The sequence below is a fragment of the Eschrichtius robustus genome, chromosome 2, assembly GCF_028021215.1.
Source record: "Eschrichtius robustus isolate mEscRob2 chromosome 2, mEscRob2.pri, whole genome shotgun sequence".
NCBI lineage: Eukaryota > Metazoa > Chordata > Mammalia > Artiodactyla > Eschrichtiidae > Eschrichtius > Eschrichtius robustus.
This window is the reverse complement of record NC_090825.1, coordinates 100924929-100943173: the sequence shown is the minus strand read 5'-3', so window position 1 is coordinate 100943173 and position 18245 is coordinate 100924929. Positions and strand designations below refer to the sequence as shown.

General features: G+C 38.4%; 1 protein-coding gene across 1 annotated transcript in view; it reads right to left on the bottom strand.

The window, feature by feature from the left end:
• Nucleotides 1-1552: 1552 nt before the first annotated feature.
• LOC137757708 (zinc finger protein 474-like) overlaps nt 1553-18245 on the bottom strand; it is a 113264-nt gene continuing 96571 nt past the window's right edge. Inside the window, exons 5-6 of the mRNA XM_068534339.1 lie at nt 4444-4624; nt 1553-1704 (exon numbers count right to left, since the gene is read on the bottom strand). Coding sequence (XP_068390440.1) covers nt 1553-1704; nt 4444-4624 — 333 coding nt within the window. The remainder of the gene's footprint in view (nt 1705-4443; nt 4625-18245) is intronic.

Sequence of the window (18245 nt, the reverse complement as noted above, 5' to 3'; positions counted from 1 at the left end):
CTCCAACCCTTAACTCAAGCCCAGTGTGACCTTGAGTTTGCTATTTTAGTCTAAGTATTAGTTTCCGCACGTGTAAAATAAGGATACTATCTACTTGTAGGGTTGATGTGAGATTTATATAAACTGATATATAGGAAGCACTAGGCACCGTGCCTGACCCCCAGTACACTCACTACACATTAGATGTTGTTGTCATTTTTGTTAACAAAATAAAAGAACAAACCATCAGGTAGGAGTCATTAAAGGCTATCCTTTACAAGATGCTAACCTTATTTGGGGATATCTAAAAGACTTTTTTAAAAGTTCATCTCTTGCTTCCTTTGCAACAAGCAGGAAAACCCGAATAATTAGCACAGTTATGCTAACCTAACCTTTTATAATCTGTAGATTATGACCAAATTATTAGGTCAGATAAATTTGCTTGTATAGTTTGGAGTTAACTGTGCTGTGTAAGGTCATGAATGCAAGGTTTGCAGGAACCTGGTGGATCCAAAATGGCCCTGAAAGTCAGCCATAAAATGAACAAAGATCTTAAGCAAACCTGCTGGGAGTCCAGGCAAAGCAGCGCTGCTCCAGGGGAGCAGAATTTCCTGGGCAGAGCACCTCCCTGGCCCTGGCCTCCTCCCAGGAGGCCTGCCTCTCTGAATACACATTCAAGGACTCAAATCCAGGGCATCTGCACAACCCACGTACTGTGCGTGGCCCTTGGGTGGGGAAGCAGAGGACTTCCAGGCAGGCTTTTAGATCTCCACAATAAAACACCTATAAGCCCCTAGGAGGGCAGAGAGAACTCTTGCTGGACCTCTTCTATAGGAGGAGGGAGCTAGCTTCCACCCATGTGATGAATCACATCACAGCAATCTCCCAACATATGAGGCTGGCACTGATGCTGAATTTTCCTTGTAGCATTTTTCAGTATTAGTAAGGGAGTATGAGTTCTGTGTGTTTCTAGTACTTTAAGTCCTTAGCTCTTTTTTTGTATGTGTCTCCTGTTGAACAATTTTATAGAGAAAAGAAGGTTCCTGGTCACTAACTCAATTAAAAACATTTCCCTGGATCAGAAATAGCAGGGAGTGGCACATTATTTCAGAAAGCACAGGGATGGGAGGGAATCCAGTTTTTCTCGGGAACTAAAGAGTTGCCTGAAGTCACCACCCAAAGCCTCTGTTCACTGAATAATAGTCCTAAGTGTGAGGTTCACAATCTTGTTCAGGAAATCAGACCAGAAGAAAAACAGCAACAACTGGCTCTGAAATTTCCTGGAGATAAAAATGCCAGCTGTGATGAGGCGCGGCCACGTGTAATTCTGCCTGACAACCGTGTGACATGCGAGGCCCCGGCGTGCCAAGGCACACGCACGCAGCTGCATGCTAAAAGCAGTGACACAGTGGTCACACCAGGCCACCAAAGCACTGAGCTGGGCGTCTCGTGCCTTTGGTCAATTCCACTTTTCCTTGTTTCCTCTCCTCCCCTCCTTTTCCTCCTCCCCATCATATCCCAGCTCTTTCCAAAGGATTTAATTCCTGTAACTATTTCGTAGGGAGAAAGGGCTTTACTTGGCGACTTTTGGTTTACAGGATCGTTGGTGAACAATCAGTCTGTCTGGCAGGAAGGTACGCCCACAAATATTACAGGGAACCAACTGGCTCTGGGCACTTTTCCAAGCAGCTTCGTTTAAGGCATCAAGATCATAGAAACCCTTGGCTGAAAAGTTAAAGAAAAACAGAGGAAAAAAAAAAAGAAGAACAAAAAATAAAAGAAAAAGAAAATGGGAAAATGGATCAGCTTTCATTCTGGAGAACCATGCTCTACTTTTTATGGAAAGTATTTTCAGGAAATACCTGTTGACTGAGGCTTTTAAACAAATCGTATTACTTTTGCCAAAAAAAAAAATTGCTGCTCAGTCTTTTAAGGGTTGAGAACCGTTAGCTCTGAACTAGAGGTTTTTCAGTCCTCAGATTTTAAAAAGGGGAAGACATTGTTTTATGTGTTGTGATATGCATTCTTCACTAATTATTAACATCTTTGCTTACACATTATTATCTTGCAAATATAACTTTTGGCTTTCTTTCAGTTGACTCTAAATATAAACTTACAAAAGGAAAAGAACATTTATTTGTATTTTCTTCTTCTGTAATCCATCAGTGGAATGTTTTTAGAGGACATCTGACAGCTGAGAGTGAATTTAAGATGAATTATATCCTAAAAATTTATCATCTCTTTGTGGCCGTAAACTCAGAGATTCTTTAAGTAATTAAAGTGAAGAATGCAAACAGAATAGTTCATCTGACGAAAAAAAGTGTCCTTAAGAAAACAACAAAGGCAGCTGAGAGATATATAATCTCCATTGGCAGAGCATAGGAAAAAAGGCATATGGGTTTATTTTAGAGAAACAGTGTGGGATTTAACTTTAATAAACCTTATTTAAATAGAATGGCTTTAGTACATTAAATTGACTATGTCTTAGAATTGCCCAAAATAGGCCCCCCAAAATGTATCCAGACATGCAAAAATATATCACATAGTTTTTAAAAAATTATTTTCACAGCATATATTTCTTCATTAAAGCCCAGGCAATTCTCATATGACTTCTATCTAGTGGTTCACACAAACATAGCAAACCTTAGATTCTTTAACAAGCTTACTCATGTTCTTTTTCTTTTTTTTTTTTTTCTCCGTGGGAAATTAAATTCCAGCACAACAGGACAACCTAGAATTTCTCCCTTGGATAAAGGAAGTGTCACTTTCTATGCAGGATATGAATGTATATTTTGAGTGCTTTAAAAACAGTTAAAAAAAGAATGGCACTGACTTTCTCCTTCCTCATATGAGTTTTAATATGGACTCAAAAAATCCAGAGTATTCACTGATTCTCAGCTGAAGATGATTCATCACATTTCTAAAAGTTTTAAGGCTTGTACTTTGGACCTGGAGGGAGAGCTATTTGAATCCTATGACTACAGTAAGTCCATGGGATGGAAACGTTCATGGGAATTCTCTTTGCCTAGAGAGGAAGGGCACCTTCGGAAATAACAAAAGCATGGAGCCAAGAGAAAAATTGCAGAAAGTGCAATTATAGGACCTGCCTTTTCCATCTGCAGCCAATAACAGAATGGCGAACACTCCAGGGTTTCCAAACCAGTCGTTTCTCTCACCTCTTCTAGAATTGTGATAAGCATACTCAGGCAGAGAAAGTGATAAAGATCAGAAGTGAAGGAAATAGATTTTTGACACCAAATGAGAAATGATGGGAAGACAGTCTCAAAGAGGTAAACAATTTCTTTGTGAGCAAATGCTCTAATTTCAGTAGATGGATATTTTCATCTTGAGCTCTTTTCCTACCTTCTTGCAGAGTCTTCCTTTAGGCAAGGACTGTAAATAGTTGGGTTCTGGCAGCCTTTAGAACTTTATCATGACAATCTAGATTCCACTCTGTGGGTTGTTAAAAAAAGTCTCTTTGGGTCACATCTCTAACAAGAGTGCTTTGGGCTAACTGATACTAAATGACCTCCAAGGTACCTTCCGGACATGTAAATCTATGGTTACATAAAGAAAATCAATTAATTGAATGATTCTCTTAAAACCAAGAATAATTTTCCTTTGAGGGGAATCAGGAGATCAGCTGAGAAAATGACAATGGCAGATGATGAGCAAGCCTGAGCTTGTATGGCAAACACACTTTCTGAACTACTTCTTTCTCACCCTAAATGAGTAAGCATAAGGCTCTGTAATGCGACCACACATGGCAGTTTATGATGTTCCAGTGTCATGTAGCCTGTGCCGTGTTTTACAAAGTATTCATTGCAAAATTTTTAAAATCTGGACATTTCATATAGAAGTCTAGATTTCCAGTTTCTTTTGTATTATTGAAAGATACATCACAGTAAATTTAAGGCTAAATTTCTTAAGTGTAACACCAGCTGGAACTGGGTAGCAGCTGTCTCCTTTAGAAAGGCAGTGCTCTCCCACTCCTAGTCCCCACCTTCCCTTTTTCCACACATGGACAAATTTATTCAATTGTGTATCCTGACTAGCAGACCCTATAAGCATTTCGCTTTGGTCCCCCCACTCTTTGAACACTAAAACACATTCATATTTGAAAACATGTTTCCAGATGTCCCCAAAGGTTTTTTAAGCTACAAAATTTTAAAGATTTGTGTTTGATAATATATCAAAGTAACTTTTGGGAAATATAGCAAATACCAGTGAGTCCCTCTCCTTGTACGGTTTGCCAGGATATAGTATCTTTATGTCTCAGCATCTGAAGACAACACTTTGGTCGGGTATTCTGGAACTGTTTTTTCTATTTGGCTGTAGCCTAGACAGTAAATGTTGCTGATTTCAGTTACTTGAACAAGTAATAAAAGAATACCTCTACTCTTTTAAGTTTAGAGAGAAAAGTCTTCCCTTACACACTCAAGTCTTTTTTTTCCAAAAACTTACCAGTAATGGTCCTGACTTCTGGCTTTTTCGGTTCTGGTCTCCTTAGCTCTTTAGGCAACAAGTTGTTTTCATTATGCCATTTTTTCAGACATTGTGGCTCATGGATGAAAATTGATTTTGTTCCATATTCACGACCACAAATGTAGCAAACAACTGTTGGTGGATGCCTTATCATTGTTGGCTGCAAGTAATACAAAATATCTGTGAGATAAAGTTCAGGTTTGGAAACTATACTTTTAAATTATAATACATTTAAATTAGCTAGAAAAATCAATAAATTTTTAAAAAAGTCTAACCATTCTGGTGAGTTTAAACTTTTTGGCAGGTTAAGAGAATAAACTATACTACCTGAGTGATTGAGGTGGGGGGTAAGGATGTTGGTTGGGAGGAGGACAGGAAATGAAGAAGAGCTAACCAGAATTTTACATATTGATACTTTATAAAAGGTATTTTCTCATTGAATAAATAGTGATTGATTGTCTTCTGACTCTTCTCCATGCTGGGAGAATACAAAGATAAATCAGGTATGAATCATCCTCTCAGTACATCAATATGCCTGAGAAATAAAGTAATAAATGTCCTAACTGGCACAGAGAGAGTTTTTAACAGACACTGTTGTGCCCTCTCACATTCCTTCGTGTATAAAATTTCTGCTGCACCTGCGAGTCTCTGCCTTTTTTGATCTGCCGTAGACTCCACTTATAGGCAGGACAACTAATCAATTACACATAGGAGTTGGTGGATAAAGACCCAGCTTGCTCACTTAGGCTGTTTCCATACAGTCCTCCAGAAGTCCCCAGTGAGACTGTATCACAGTTACTCATTAACACACTATGTAGACTTCCTTCTTTTCCCTGTCTCTCCTCCCACTACTTTTACTGGGGTTCCTGGGATCACCTCCCCTCAGACTACTTGAACTAAAATCCTTTTCTTAACGTTTGTTTCTGGGAGAACCAAATCTAAGGAAGAGTTAAGGCTATAACCCTTCTGTCTAGGATATAGAACATTACAAGAAACACTTCTCCCACCTAAACAATGAGAACAAATCAGATAGCCTGCAGAAACATAATTTTTGAGCCTATTGGATACTCAAAGTTGCAAGGTAAACTAATGAACTGAAAGGACTGCCTCAGTTTGAGGGTAGATCAGCAGAAACAAGAGAACAACTCCCACACTCCAACTTTACATGAATTAGAAACAACATTTGTCGGCCACAGAGATAAGGGCAGGACAGCTGAGTGTGAACCCTTCAGAGGTGCAGCATACAGGTCCTGTCTATAGAAACTTTCCCACCCACTGGGTCTTGCACCTAGTAACAGAGGGTGACAGTCCAACACTGGAGAGAGTCAGGAGCATTGAAAGAAACGCTCACCAATTCAGGAACATAGGGCCTGCCTAAATGTGATGGTAAAGCTGGAGAATTAAGCCATGTGTTAGTCCCAGATAAGAGCAGTATACTTCTGGGGAGGCTTGGGAGCACTAAGAGGGAACCCCCCTCTGTTACAGGCATGTAGAGTCCACAGGAGTCTAAAGGTGTAGTAGAAGAACTAGGAGGAGACCTTTGGCTCCAGGCCTTACACTAAGTACAAAGCTGGGGCAGTTTACCATAGAGGAATTTAAAGCCTATAATGCATTGAACATAACTAAAAATGACATATCTGAGAAGCTCAGAGAAATCCGAGCAAGCTAAACAAAAAAACAGAACTAGATATATACTAGTAAAACTGCTAAAAACCAAAGATAAGCTTGCAAGCTCTCAAACAGAAACAATACATACAACGGAATAAGGAAACGATAAGAATTTCAGGTGACTTCTCATCAGAAAAAAAAAGAAATGAAGAACAGGAAACAAGAGAATGACATTTTAAAAATGCTTAAAGGAAAAAACTATCAAGTCGTTTCAAAATTCCATAGTCAGTAAGAATATCTTTCAAAAATGAAGGTGAAATAAAGGCATCTTTTTTTTTTTTTTTTGGCTGCACCATGTGGCACGCAGAACTTCCCTGACCAGGAATCCAACCCATGCCCCCTGCAGTGGAAGCACAGAGTCTTAACCACTGGACCACCAGGGAAGTCCTAAAGATGTCTTTATCTAGACAAAAGGTGAAAGAATTTCCTCAGCAGAGTTGATTTACAAGAAATGTTAAAAGACATTATAAATGCTGAAGGAAAATATCAGCTAGAAATCTGGTTCTGCAAGAAGGAATGGAAAAACACTATAAAATGCAAATAGGTCAATAAATTAAAACACTATTTTAAAAAATGTTTCTAATTTGTGTACATATATATGACAAAATCATTTTAGACCATGGGCTCTTTAAAGAAAAATAATAACAAAAGAAAATGGAGTTTATGTTCTCTAAAGTGTAAAGTTATAGTAAACAAGAGCACAAATTGTAGGGACTAAAAACTGGAAATAGATTGTCATAGAATTCTTAGATTTTTCTTGAAGTAATTTTTTAAACATAGAATGTGATGTGCTAAAGATGCATGTTTTAGCCTCTATAATAACCACTAAAGTACAAAGTCATGTCAAGAGGAATAACTAAAAAGTCAATGAGAAGAGAGAGAAGAGAGAATATTTTTTAAAAGATTGATGAGTTAACCGTCCTCCAAAGAAAGATAGGAAAAGAGGAACAGAGGATTAAAAGAAAAGGCAGGGAGAGGACCTTCAAGATGGTGGAGGAATATGATGTGGAGATGACCTTCCTCCTCACAAATACATCAGAAATACATCTACACGTGGAACAACTCCTACAGAACACTTACTGAACGCTGGCAGAAGAAATCAGACTTCCCAAAAGGAAAGAAGCTCCCCACGTACCTGGCTGTGTGGCTGACAGGGTCTTGGTACTCCAGCCAGGTGTCAGGCCTGAGCCTCTGAGGTGGCGAAGCCAAGTTCAGGACATTGGTCCACCAGAGACCTCCCAGCCCCTTGTAATGTCAATCAGTGAGAGCTCTCCCACAGATCTCCATCTCAACGCTAGGACCCAGCTCCACTCAACGATCAACAAGCTCCAGTGCTGGACACCCCATGCCAAACAACTAGCAAGACAGGAACACAACACAACCTGTTAGCAGAGAGGCTGCCTAAAATCATAATAAGGTCACAGACAGCCTAAAACACACCACTGGATGTGGTCTTGCCCACCAGAAAGACAAGATCCAGCCTCATCCACCAGAACACATGCACCAGTCCCCTCCACCAGGAAGCCTACAAAACCCACTGTACCAACCTTATCCCCTGGGAGCAGACACCAAAAACAACGGGAACTATGAACCTCAGCATGTGAAAAGGAGACCCCGAACACAGTAAGCTAAGCAAAAAGAGAAGACAGAGAAACACAGAGCAGATGAAGGAGCAAGGTAAAAACCCACCAGAACAAACAAATGAAGAATTCATTTGTAACAAATGAAGAATTCAGAGTAATGATAGTAAGGAGGAGCCAAAATCTTGGAAATAGAATGGAGAAAATACAAGAAACGTTTAACAAGGACCTAGAAGAACTAAAGAGCAAACAAACAATGATGAACAACACAATAAATGAAATTAAAAATTCTCTAGAAGGAATCAATAGCAGAATAACTGAGGCAGAAGAACGGATAAGTGACCTGGAAGATAAAAGAGTGGAAATAACTACCACACAGCAGAATAAAGAAAAAAGAATGAAAAGAATTGAGGACAGTCTCAGAGACCTCTGGGACAACATTAAACACACCAACATTCGAATTATAGGGGTCCCAGAAGAAGAAAAGAAAAAGAAAGGGACTGAGAAAATATTTGAAGAGACTATAGTTGAAAACTTCCCTAATATGGGAAAGGAAATAGTCAACCAAGTCCAGGAAGCACAGAGAGTCCCAACCAGGATAAATCCAAGGAGAAACATGCCAAGACACATATTAATCAAGCTATCAAAAATTAAATATAAAGAAAAAATATTAAAAGCAGCAAGGGAAAAACAACAAATAACACACAAGGGAATCCTAATAAGGTTAACAGCTGATCTTTCAGCAGAAAGTCTGCAAGCCAGAAGGGAGTGGCAGGACATATTTAAAGTGATGAAACGGAAAAACCTACAAGCAAGGTTACTCTACCAAGCAAGGATCTCATTCAGATTTGACGGAGAAATTAAAACCTTTACAGAGAAGCAAAAGCCAAGAGAATTCAGCACCACCAAACCAGCTTTACACCAAATGCTAAAGGATCTTCTCTAGGCAGGAAACACAAGAGACGGAAAAGACCTACAAAAACAAACCCAAAACCATTAAGAAAATGGTAATAGGAACATACATTTTGATAATTACCTTAAGTGCAAATGGATTAAATGCTCCAACCAAAAGACATAGACTGGCTGAATGTATACAGAAACAAGACCAGTATATATGCTGTCTACAAGAGACCCACTGCAGACCTAGGGACACATACAGACTGAAAGTGAGGGGATGGAAAAAGATATTCCATGCAAATGGAAATCAAAAGAAAGCTGAAGTAGCAATTCTCATATCAGACAAAATAGACTTTAAAATAAAGACTATTACAAGAGACAAAGAAGGACACTACATGATGATCCAGGGATCAATCCAAGAAGAAGATATAACAATTGTAAATATTTATGCACCCAACATAGGAGCACCTCCATACATAAGGCAAATGCTAACAGCCATAAAAGGGGAAATCAACAGTAACACAATCATAGTAGGGGACTTTAACACTCCACTTTCACCAATGGACAGATCATCCAAAATGAAAATAAATAAGGAAACAAAGCTTTAAATGATATATTAATAAGATGGGATTAATTGATATTTATAGGACATTCCATCCAAAAACAACAGAATACACTTTCTTCTCAAGTGCTCATGGAACATTCTCCAGGATAGATCATATCGTGGGTCACAAATCAAGCCTTGGTAAATTTAAGAACACTGAAATCGTATCAAATATCTTTTCCGACCACAGTGCTATGAGACTAGATATCAATTACAGGAAAAAAACTGTAAAAAATACAAACACATGGAGGCTAACTAATACACTACTAAATAACAAGAGATCACTGAAGACATCAAATAGGAAATCAAAAAATACCTACAAACAAATGACAATGAAATCACAAGGCCCAAAAGCTGGGATGGGATGCAGCAAAAGCAGTTCTAAGAGGAAAGTTCATAGCAATACAATCCCACCTCAAGAAACAAGAAACATCTCAAATAAACAACCTAACCTTACACCTAAAGCAATTAGAGAAAGAAAAACAAAAACCTCCCAAAGTTAGCAGAAGGAAAGAAATCATAAAGATCAGATCAGAAATAAATGAAAAAGAAATGAAGGAAACGATAGCAAAGATCAATAAAGTTAAAGGTGGTTCTTTGAGAAAATAAACAAAATTTATAAACCATTAGCCAGGCTCACCGAGAAAAAAAGGGAAAAGACTCAAATCAATAGAATTAGAAATGAAAAAGGAGAAGCAACAACTGATAGTGCAGAAATACAAAGGCTCACGAGAGATTACTACAAGCAACTGTATGCCAATAAAATGGAAAACCTGGAAGAAATGGACAAATTCTTAGAAAAGCACAACCTTCCGAGACTGAACCCAAAAGAAATAGAAAATATAAACAGACCAATCACAAGCACTGAAATTGAAACTGTGGTTAAAAATCTTCCAACAAACAAAAGCCCAGGACCAGATGGCTTCACAGGCAACTTCTATCAAACATTTAGAGAAGAGCTAACACCAACCTTTCTCAAACTCTTCCAAAAGTTTGGAGGAACACTCCCAAACTCATTCTCCGAGGCCACCATCACCCTGATACCAAATCAGACAAAGATGTCACAAAAAAATAAAACTATAGGCCAATATCTCTGATGAGCATAGATGCAAAAATCCTCAAAAAAATACTAGCAAACAGAATCCAACAGACATTAAAAGGATCATACACTATGATCAAGTGGCATTTATCCCAGGAACGCAAGGATTCTTCAATATATGCAAATCAATCAGTGTGATACACCATATTAACAAACAGAAGAATAAAAACCGTAAGATCATCGCAATAGATGCAGAAAAAGCGTTCAACAAAATTCAACACCCATTTATGATAAAAACTCTCCAGAAAGTAGGCATAGAGGGAGCTTACCTCAACATAATAAAGGCCATATATGACAAACCCACAGCCAACATCGTTCTCAATGGTGAAAAACTGAAACCATTTTCCCTAAGATCAGGAATAAGACAAGGTTACCTACCCTCACCAGTATTATTCAACATAGTTTTGGAATTTTTAGCCACAGCAATCATAGAAGAAAAAGAAATAAAAGGAATCCAAATCGGAAAAGAAGTAAAGCTGTCACTGTTTGCAGATGACATGATACTATACAGAGAGAATCCTGAAGATGCTACCAGAAAACTACTAGAGCTAATCAGTGAATTTGGTAAAGTAATAGGATACAGAATTAATGCACAGAAATCTCTTTCCGTAAGAGATTCCTATACACTATTTGAAAGAGAAATTAAGGAAACACTCCCATTTACCATTGCAACAAAAAGAATAAAATACTTAGGAATAAACCTACCTAAGGAGACAAAAGACCTGTATGCAGAAAACTGTAAGACACTGATGAAAGAAATTACAGATGATACGAACAGATAGAGAGATATACCATGTTCTTGGATTGGAAGAATCAACATTGTGAAAATGACTATACTTCCCAAAGCAATCTACAGATTCAAGGCAATCCCTATCAAACTACCAATGACATTTTTCACAGAACTAGAACAAAAAATTGCACAATTTGTATGGAAACACAAAAGACCCCGAATAGCCATGCAATCTTGAGAAAGCAAAACTGAGCTGGAGGAACCAGGCGCCCTGACCTCAGACTATACTTCAAAGCTACAGTAATCACGACAGTATAGTACTGGCACCAAAACAGAAATATCAATCAATGGAACAGGATATAAAGCCCAGAGATCTACCATGCACATATGTCACCTTATCTTTGATAAAGGCAAGAATATACAATGGAGAAAAGACAGTCTCTTCAATAAGTGGTGCTGGGAAAACTGGACAGCTACATGTAAGAGAATGAAATTAGAACACTCCCTAACACCATACACAAAAATAAACTTACAATGGATTAAAGACCTAAATGTAAGGCCAGATACTATAAAACTCTTAGAGGAAAGCATAGGCAGAACACTCTATAGCATAAATCACAGCAAGATCCGTTTTGACCCACCTCCTAGAGAAATGGAAATAAAAATAAAATTAAATAAATGGGACCTAATGAAACTTAAAAGCTTTGCAACAACAAAGGAAACCATAAGCAAGACAAAAAAACAACGCTTAGAATGGGAGAAGATATTTGCTAATGAAGCAACTGACAAAGAACTAATCTCCAAAATATACAAGCAGCACATGCAGCTCAATACCAAAAAAAACAAACAACCCAATCCCAAAATGGGCAGAAGACCTAAATAGATATTTCTCCAAAGAAGATATACAGATTGCCAACAAACACATGAAAGGATGCTCAACATCACTAACCATTAGAGAAATGCAAATCAAAAGTACAATGAGGTATCACCTTACACCAGTCAGAATGGCCATCATCAAAAAATCTACAAACAATAAATGCTGGAGAGGGTGTGGAGAAAAGGGAACCCTCTTGCACTGTTGGTGGGAATGTAAATTGATACAGCCACTATGGAGAATAGTATGGAGGTTCCTTAAAAAACTAAAAATAGAACTACCCTACGACCCAGGAATCCCACTACTGGGCATATACCCTGAGAAAACCATAATTCAAAAAGAGTCATGTACCACAGTGTTCATTGCAGCTGTATTTACAATAGCCAGGACATGGAAGCAACCTAAGTGTTCATTGACAGATGAATGGATAAAGAAGATGTGGCACATATATACAATGGACTATTACTCAGCCATAAAAAGAAACAAAATTGAGTTATTTGTAGTGAAGTGGATGGACCTAGTGTCTGTCATACAGAGTGAAGTAAGTCAGAAAGAGAAAAACGAATACCATATGCTAACACATATATATGGAATCTAAAAAAAAGAAAAAGAAAAAAAAACTTCTGAAGAACCTAGGGGGCAGGACAGGAATAAAGACGCAGATGTAGAGAATGGACTTGAGGACACGGGGAAGGGGAAGGGGAATCTGGAACGAAGTGAGAGAGTGGCATGGACACATACACACTACCAAATGTAAAATAGATAGCTAGTGGGAAGTAGCCACATAGCATAGGGAGATCAGCTCAGTGCTTTGTGCCACCTAGAGGGGTGGGATAGGGAGGGTGGGAGGTAGACGCAAGAGGGAGTGTATATGGAGATATATGTATATGTATAGCTGACTCACTTTGTTATACAGCAGAAACTAACACACCATTGTAAAGCAATTATACTCCAATAAAGATGTTAAAAAAAAAAAACCCACAATGAGGTACCACACCTTACACCGGTCAAAATGGCCATCATTAAAAAGTCTACAAATAACAAATGCTGAAGAGGGTGTGGAGAATAGGAACCCTCCTACCCTGTTGATGGGAATGTGCATTGGTGCAGTCACTATGGAGAACAGTATGGAGGTTCCTCAGAAAACTAAAAATAGAGTTGCCATATGATCCAGCAATCCCACTCCTGGTCATATATCCAGAAAATAACTCTATAATTTGAAAAGATACATGCACCCCTATGTTCATAACAGCACTATTTTCAATAACCAAGACACAGAAACAACCTTAATGTTCATCGACAGAAGAATGGATAAAGAAAATGTGGTATATATATATATATATATATATATATATATATATATATATATATATATATATACACACACACACACACACATACACGCACGTGCGTGTGCACACACACACACACACACATACACAATGGAATATTACTCAGCCATAAAAAAGAATGAAATAATACCATTTACAGCAACATGGATGGACTTAGAGATTATTGTAGTAAGCAAAGTAAGTCAGAAAGAGAAAGACAAATACCATATGATATCACTTATATGTGGAATCTAAAATACAACACAAATGACCTTATCTATGAAACAGAAACAGACTCACAGACATACAGAACAGACTTGTGTTTGTCAAGGGGAGAGGGGGTAGAGGAGGGGAGGGTTGGGATTTTGGGGTTAGCAGATGCAAATTATTATATATAGGATGGATAAACAACAAGGTCCTGCTGTATAACACACTATATTCAGTATCCTTTGATAAACCATAGTGGAAAAGGATATGAAAAATAATATGTATATGTATAACTAAATCACTTTGCTATACAGCAGACATTAACACATTATAAATCAACTATACTTCAATACAATTTAAAAAAATAAAATGAAAACAAAACTGAAAAAAATTAAAAAATTTAAAAAACGAAAAATAAAGGCAGGAGGAACAAGTATGATTAAAACACCAAGGTGGTAGACATTATTCTATGTATATTTATAATTGGGGTAAATATAAACTGACCAAAGAACACAATTAAAAGCCATGGATTGACAGACTAGATTAAAAAAAAAGCAAGACCCAATTATATGTTGCTTTTAAGAAACACACTTTATTGGGACTTCCCTGGTGGTGCAATGGTTGAGAATCTGCCTGCCAATGCAGGGGACACAGGTTCGAGCCCTGGTCTGGGAAGATCCCACATGCCACAGAGCAACTAGTTGTGGCCCGTGAGCCACAACTACCGAGCCTGCACATCTGGATCCTGTGCTCCGCAACAAGAGAGGCCGCGACAGTGAGAGGCCCGTGCACCGCGATGAAGAGTGACCCCCGCTTGCCGCAACTAGAGAAAGCCCTCGCACAGAAACGAAGACCCAACACAGCCAAAAATAAATAAATAAATTTATTAAAAAAAAAAAAAAAAAGAAACACACTTTATGAACATAAAGACACAAACAGATTACAAGTAAAAGGAAGGGAAAAAATTCATATAAACATGAAGCTAAAGAAAATAGTATGGCTATATTATTAAAATGTAATTAAATTCAGAGGTTGGAAATGTTTCTTCCAGTTGTGAAGATCAGGGAAAGCTTTAAGGAGGTAGCATTTGAAGAATGGGTAAAATTTAGACCACAAGGGCTGGGAAGGATGGAGAAAGATTTTGGAGGCTGAGCAAAGACAGCATGAGCAAAGCCCCATGGACAGGAATCTGAAGGTTAGTACAGAGAATAGCAAATAATTCAGCTTGCCTGGCGCTCAGTGTAGCACTGAGAACTAGAATCAAACAGGTAGGCGGTGGCCATGCTGTGAGCAACCATGAATGCCAGGCTAAGACCTGGCTTTTGTTTTGTAAGTGATAGGAAGCTGTTAGACAGGGAAATAACCTATAACTTCACTGCAGGAAAGTCTGTTTGGCTGTATATAAAAGGAGTAGCAGGGCAGAGTATCTATGAGAGCTTGAGCATTCATGGCTCGGGGGGGTAAGTAAATCATGGGTCCAAGAGAACACCAATGTTTTATTCTAAATAACAGGGAAGATGGTGATGTCACTTACAGAAAGGGAGAAATCTGGAAAGACAGGTTGGTGGAGGAGAATAAAGGGATTCTGTTCTGGACCTGCTGAGTTTGATGTATTAGTAGAACTTAAACACAAATTAGTCCAGGCAAAATAAGAAACAGAGGCCTGTAATTCAGGATTAGTGGGATTCAGAACTGTTTGCACAGAAAAGAGGTTTAAAACCATAAAAATTCTAGAAGAGGCATATATAGAGAGTGTATGGAGAAAAATTCCCAGGAGAATAGCTACAATAAGGAGATCGAGCAAGGGAAATTGCAGCCTAAAAAGATAAAGGTTCAAGTTTGAAGTTAAAGAAACTTGGGCATGGAGAAAAAAGACTCCCTTCAGAATTCTGGAAACACTTCTGGTTCCAGAAAGTTGGTGTCATCAACTCTGTCGAATGCTACAGAGAGTAATGGGTGGCTGAGGAAGGCAGGTAGATCTGGTTACCAGTAGGTTGTAAGCCAGTGACTTTGGATAGTTTAGTTTCAAAAGAGTGATAAGAATAAAAACTAAATTGTTTGGAGTTAAAGATTAGGTCAAGAAGAAGAGGAATACACTTTCCAAAAGTTTGCAGAAAGAAAATTTGAGAGATAAGTAGAGTTAAGAAAGATTTGTTTTTTTGCTGTTTTGGGGATAGGAGTGTTTGGGATGGAGACTAAGAAACTGTAGGCCTGGGAATTCCCGGGAAGTCCAGTGGTTGGGACTCTGAGCTTCCACTGACGAGGGCCTGGGTTCAATCCCTGGCTGGGGAACTAAGATAAGAGAAAAGGGATAATCAATAGAAAAAGTCTCTGAGGAGGCAAGAGAAGATGGGGTCAAGGGTGTAACTGGAAATGGGAAGGGGAAAAGGAAGAAAAATAAAATAGGTGGAGTTAGAGAAAGATTATTGTAGAGAAGCGAGGCACTAGTGAAGCTAATATAAAATGAATTTAGTCTTGTAAGTATGAGGTAAAGTGATCTTTAGAGAATGACGAGTTTCTGATTCTGGGAAATAGAACAGTGAAAAATACTGGGATTAAGCACTGTGGAAAATAGTGATTCAATTAGGGAAGAATACTCACAGAATAATGGAAAAGGCCCAGTTAAGTTGAGCTGCAAGAAATTGCAGGGGAATTAAATGACCTTTTCCAATATTTCTGAAGTAACACTGGGGTGGCATGAAAGCAGAACCAAATTAAGTTGGTCGTGTGATCTCCACTGGGGAAATAAAACATGGTGAAATGTGTGCATGTTTTAGAATCAGCTTGCTTTTAACGAAGACACTTGGGGGTTACATCTGCAGTGGAAAAAGCACAGGGCAAGATCAAAATCAGAAGGAAACAGTTTTGTGATTTCTGCATGCCCGAGCAGAAATAACAGATTCTCGATGAGTAAATCCACAATTAATGCAGACCAAGCAAGATGGAAAGTGGAGTTACTTCCGGGATGAGGCAAGTCTTTCAAAAAGCACATTGTTTGAGGAAAAATATTTTTATTCTATTTTTCTATACTGACCTATGTCAATATACTACCTTAATCAAAATGATGAAATAGTTCTTTATCCTTCCTTCTTATTAGCCATGTAGCAATGTCTAACACTTGAAAAGTGACTTTATAAATATTTAGGGAATTCAAGACCTAAGAGAAAGAGTAAAGCAGAAGTAATAATCTTCAAAGTATCCAAAAGTTCCTTCTTATTTTTATATGTTTATTTACTTGAAAGATTAATTAGATGCAGGTTTTTGAAGTTTAAAAATAAGAAGTTATTCTTTTTACTTTGAGAATAATGAATTTCTTAAAACTCCATATGGAAAGTATGAGCCAAATGTAGTATTTAACCAAGCATGTAAGCAAAATAATTGGTATGGGTCATAAATGAAGACATTCATGTCACGTTGTCATAAGGCTTCTTCTGGAAGGAAAAATTAGAAGAAAATAGGCAGACACAGAGGCTAGAAGACAGGCACAAAATAACTTACAGGGATGTGGGAGAAAATTAATACCATAAAAAGGCTAAGATATTCTACGTTATATTTTCCAAAGCCTGCCCCATGCTCTATATTTGTGGGTGAACTGCAGTTGAACTTTCAACATACTCCATATTCTTAGGTTTTGAGCATCTCGCTCCTAAGCCACGCTCTAGCGAAGTGCAAGCAACCCAGACACACAGCTGAAGAGAAAAATGCATCCCCATGGGTCTGAACAGAGATAAGAGAACCTCTTTTATTGTCCATTAATTTCACAACTGTCAGTCTGAAACTTCCAGAGAAAGCTGAACCATCTCCAACTTGTGGTTACGGCCACTGCCAAGGTTTTACTCTTTAGCCTTTTCAGTGTTTTCAGATGGAAGTGGATGAGTGGGGGATGGAGAGGAGGAACAGGAAGAAGAGACCATATTCCAGGTGGAAAGGGTAGAAGGCCGCTTCTTGGCTAGTGTGCTACTGGGACTCGAATAACTGAGCAAGGCGGGGTGGCGGAAGGTGTGCCCAGGGGGCTTGTCTACACGGGGCCTGCCAGGGCAAGCCAACTCCAGGAAGCGTAATCAAAGGAAGGCAAAGAGGAAGCCAGTCAGTCTAAAGTTTCTGCAAAGGGTTAGATCAACAGTTTTCCTGTCAACATCTCAGATAATATTTTGGGGTTGGGGCTTTACTTTTTTCACATCAGGGTAAAAGATTTTTAAAAAATTCATCTCTGAATCTACATAAGCACTATTTCTGATGTGAACTGTTTTAGGGGGGCAGCTAAATGCCCCTACACAGCAAGTTTATTAGGGCTCATCACATTTTGCCCTTGTTCTTTCAGTTTCCTGGGAAAGTCTGTTTAGGTTGGATGTAGCCAGAGGCACTTGAACACTTCAGGGGAAGTTTTCATATGTGTATATTTCTTTCAAGTTGAATCCACTAACTTTCATATGTTTTCAATCATTTTTCTGGCCACCATTGGAATTATTATTCTATTTTCCATGCAGCATTTTTTTTTTCTTTCTGTTAATGTCTCTTCTCTGTCAGGAATGCCTCATGTTCAATCTTTTAGGCCAGGACTGTGCAATGCAAAGGGAAGTGGACATTTAACAACTTTTCTCCTAATCAGTGTAGATGACCTGTCATCCATCCATTCTTTTTTTACAATTTGTAATATCACCATTGTATCAAAGGGGAAAGAATAAGGACCAAGGAAAGAGGGTGGTTTAGTGGAGAACCTTAAGAGAGGTGTTGATTGAAGAGGAATGGACATAGTTCCAGAAAACCTAGACTAGGAGACCTATTTCAAAT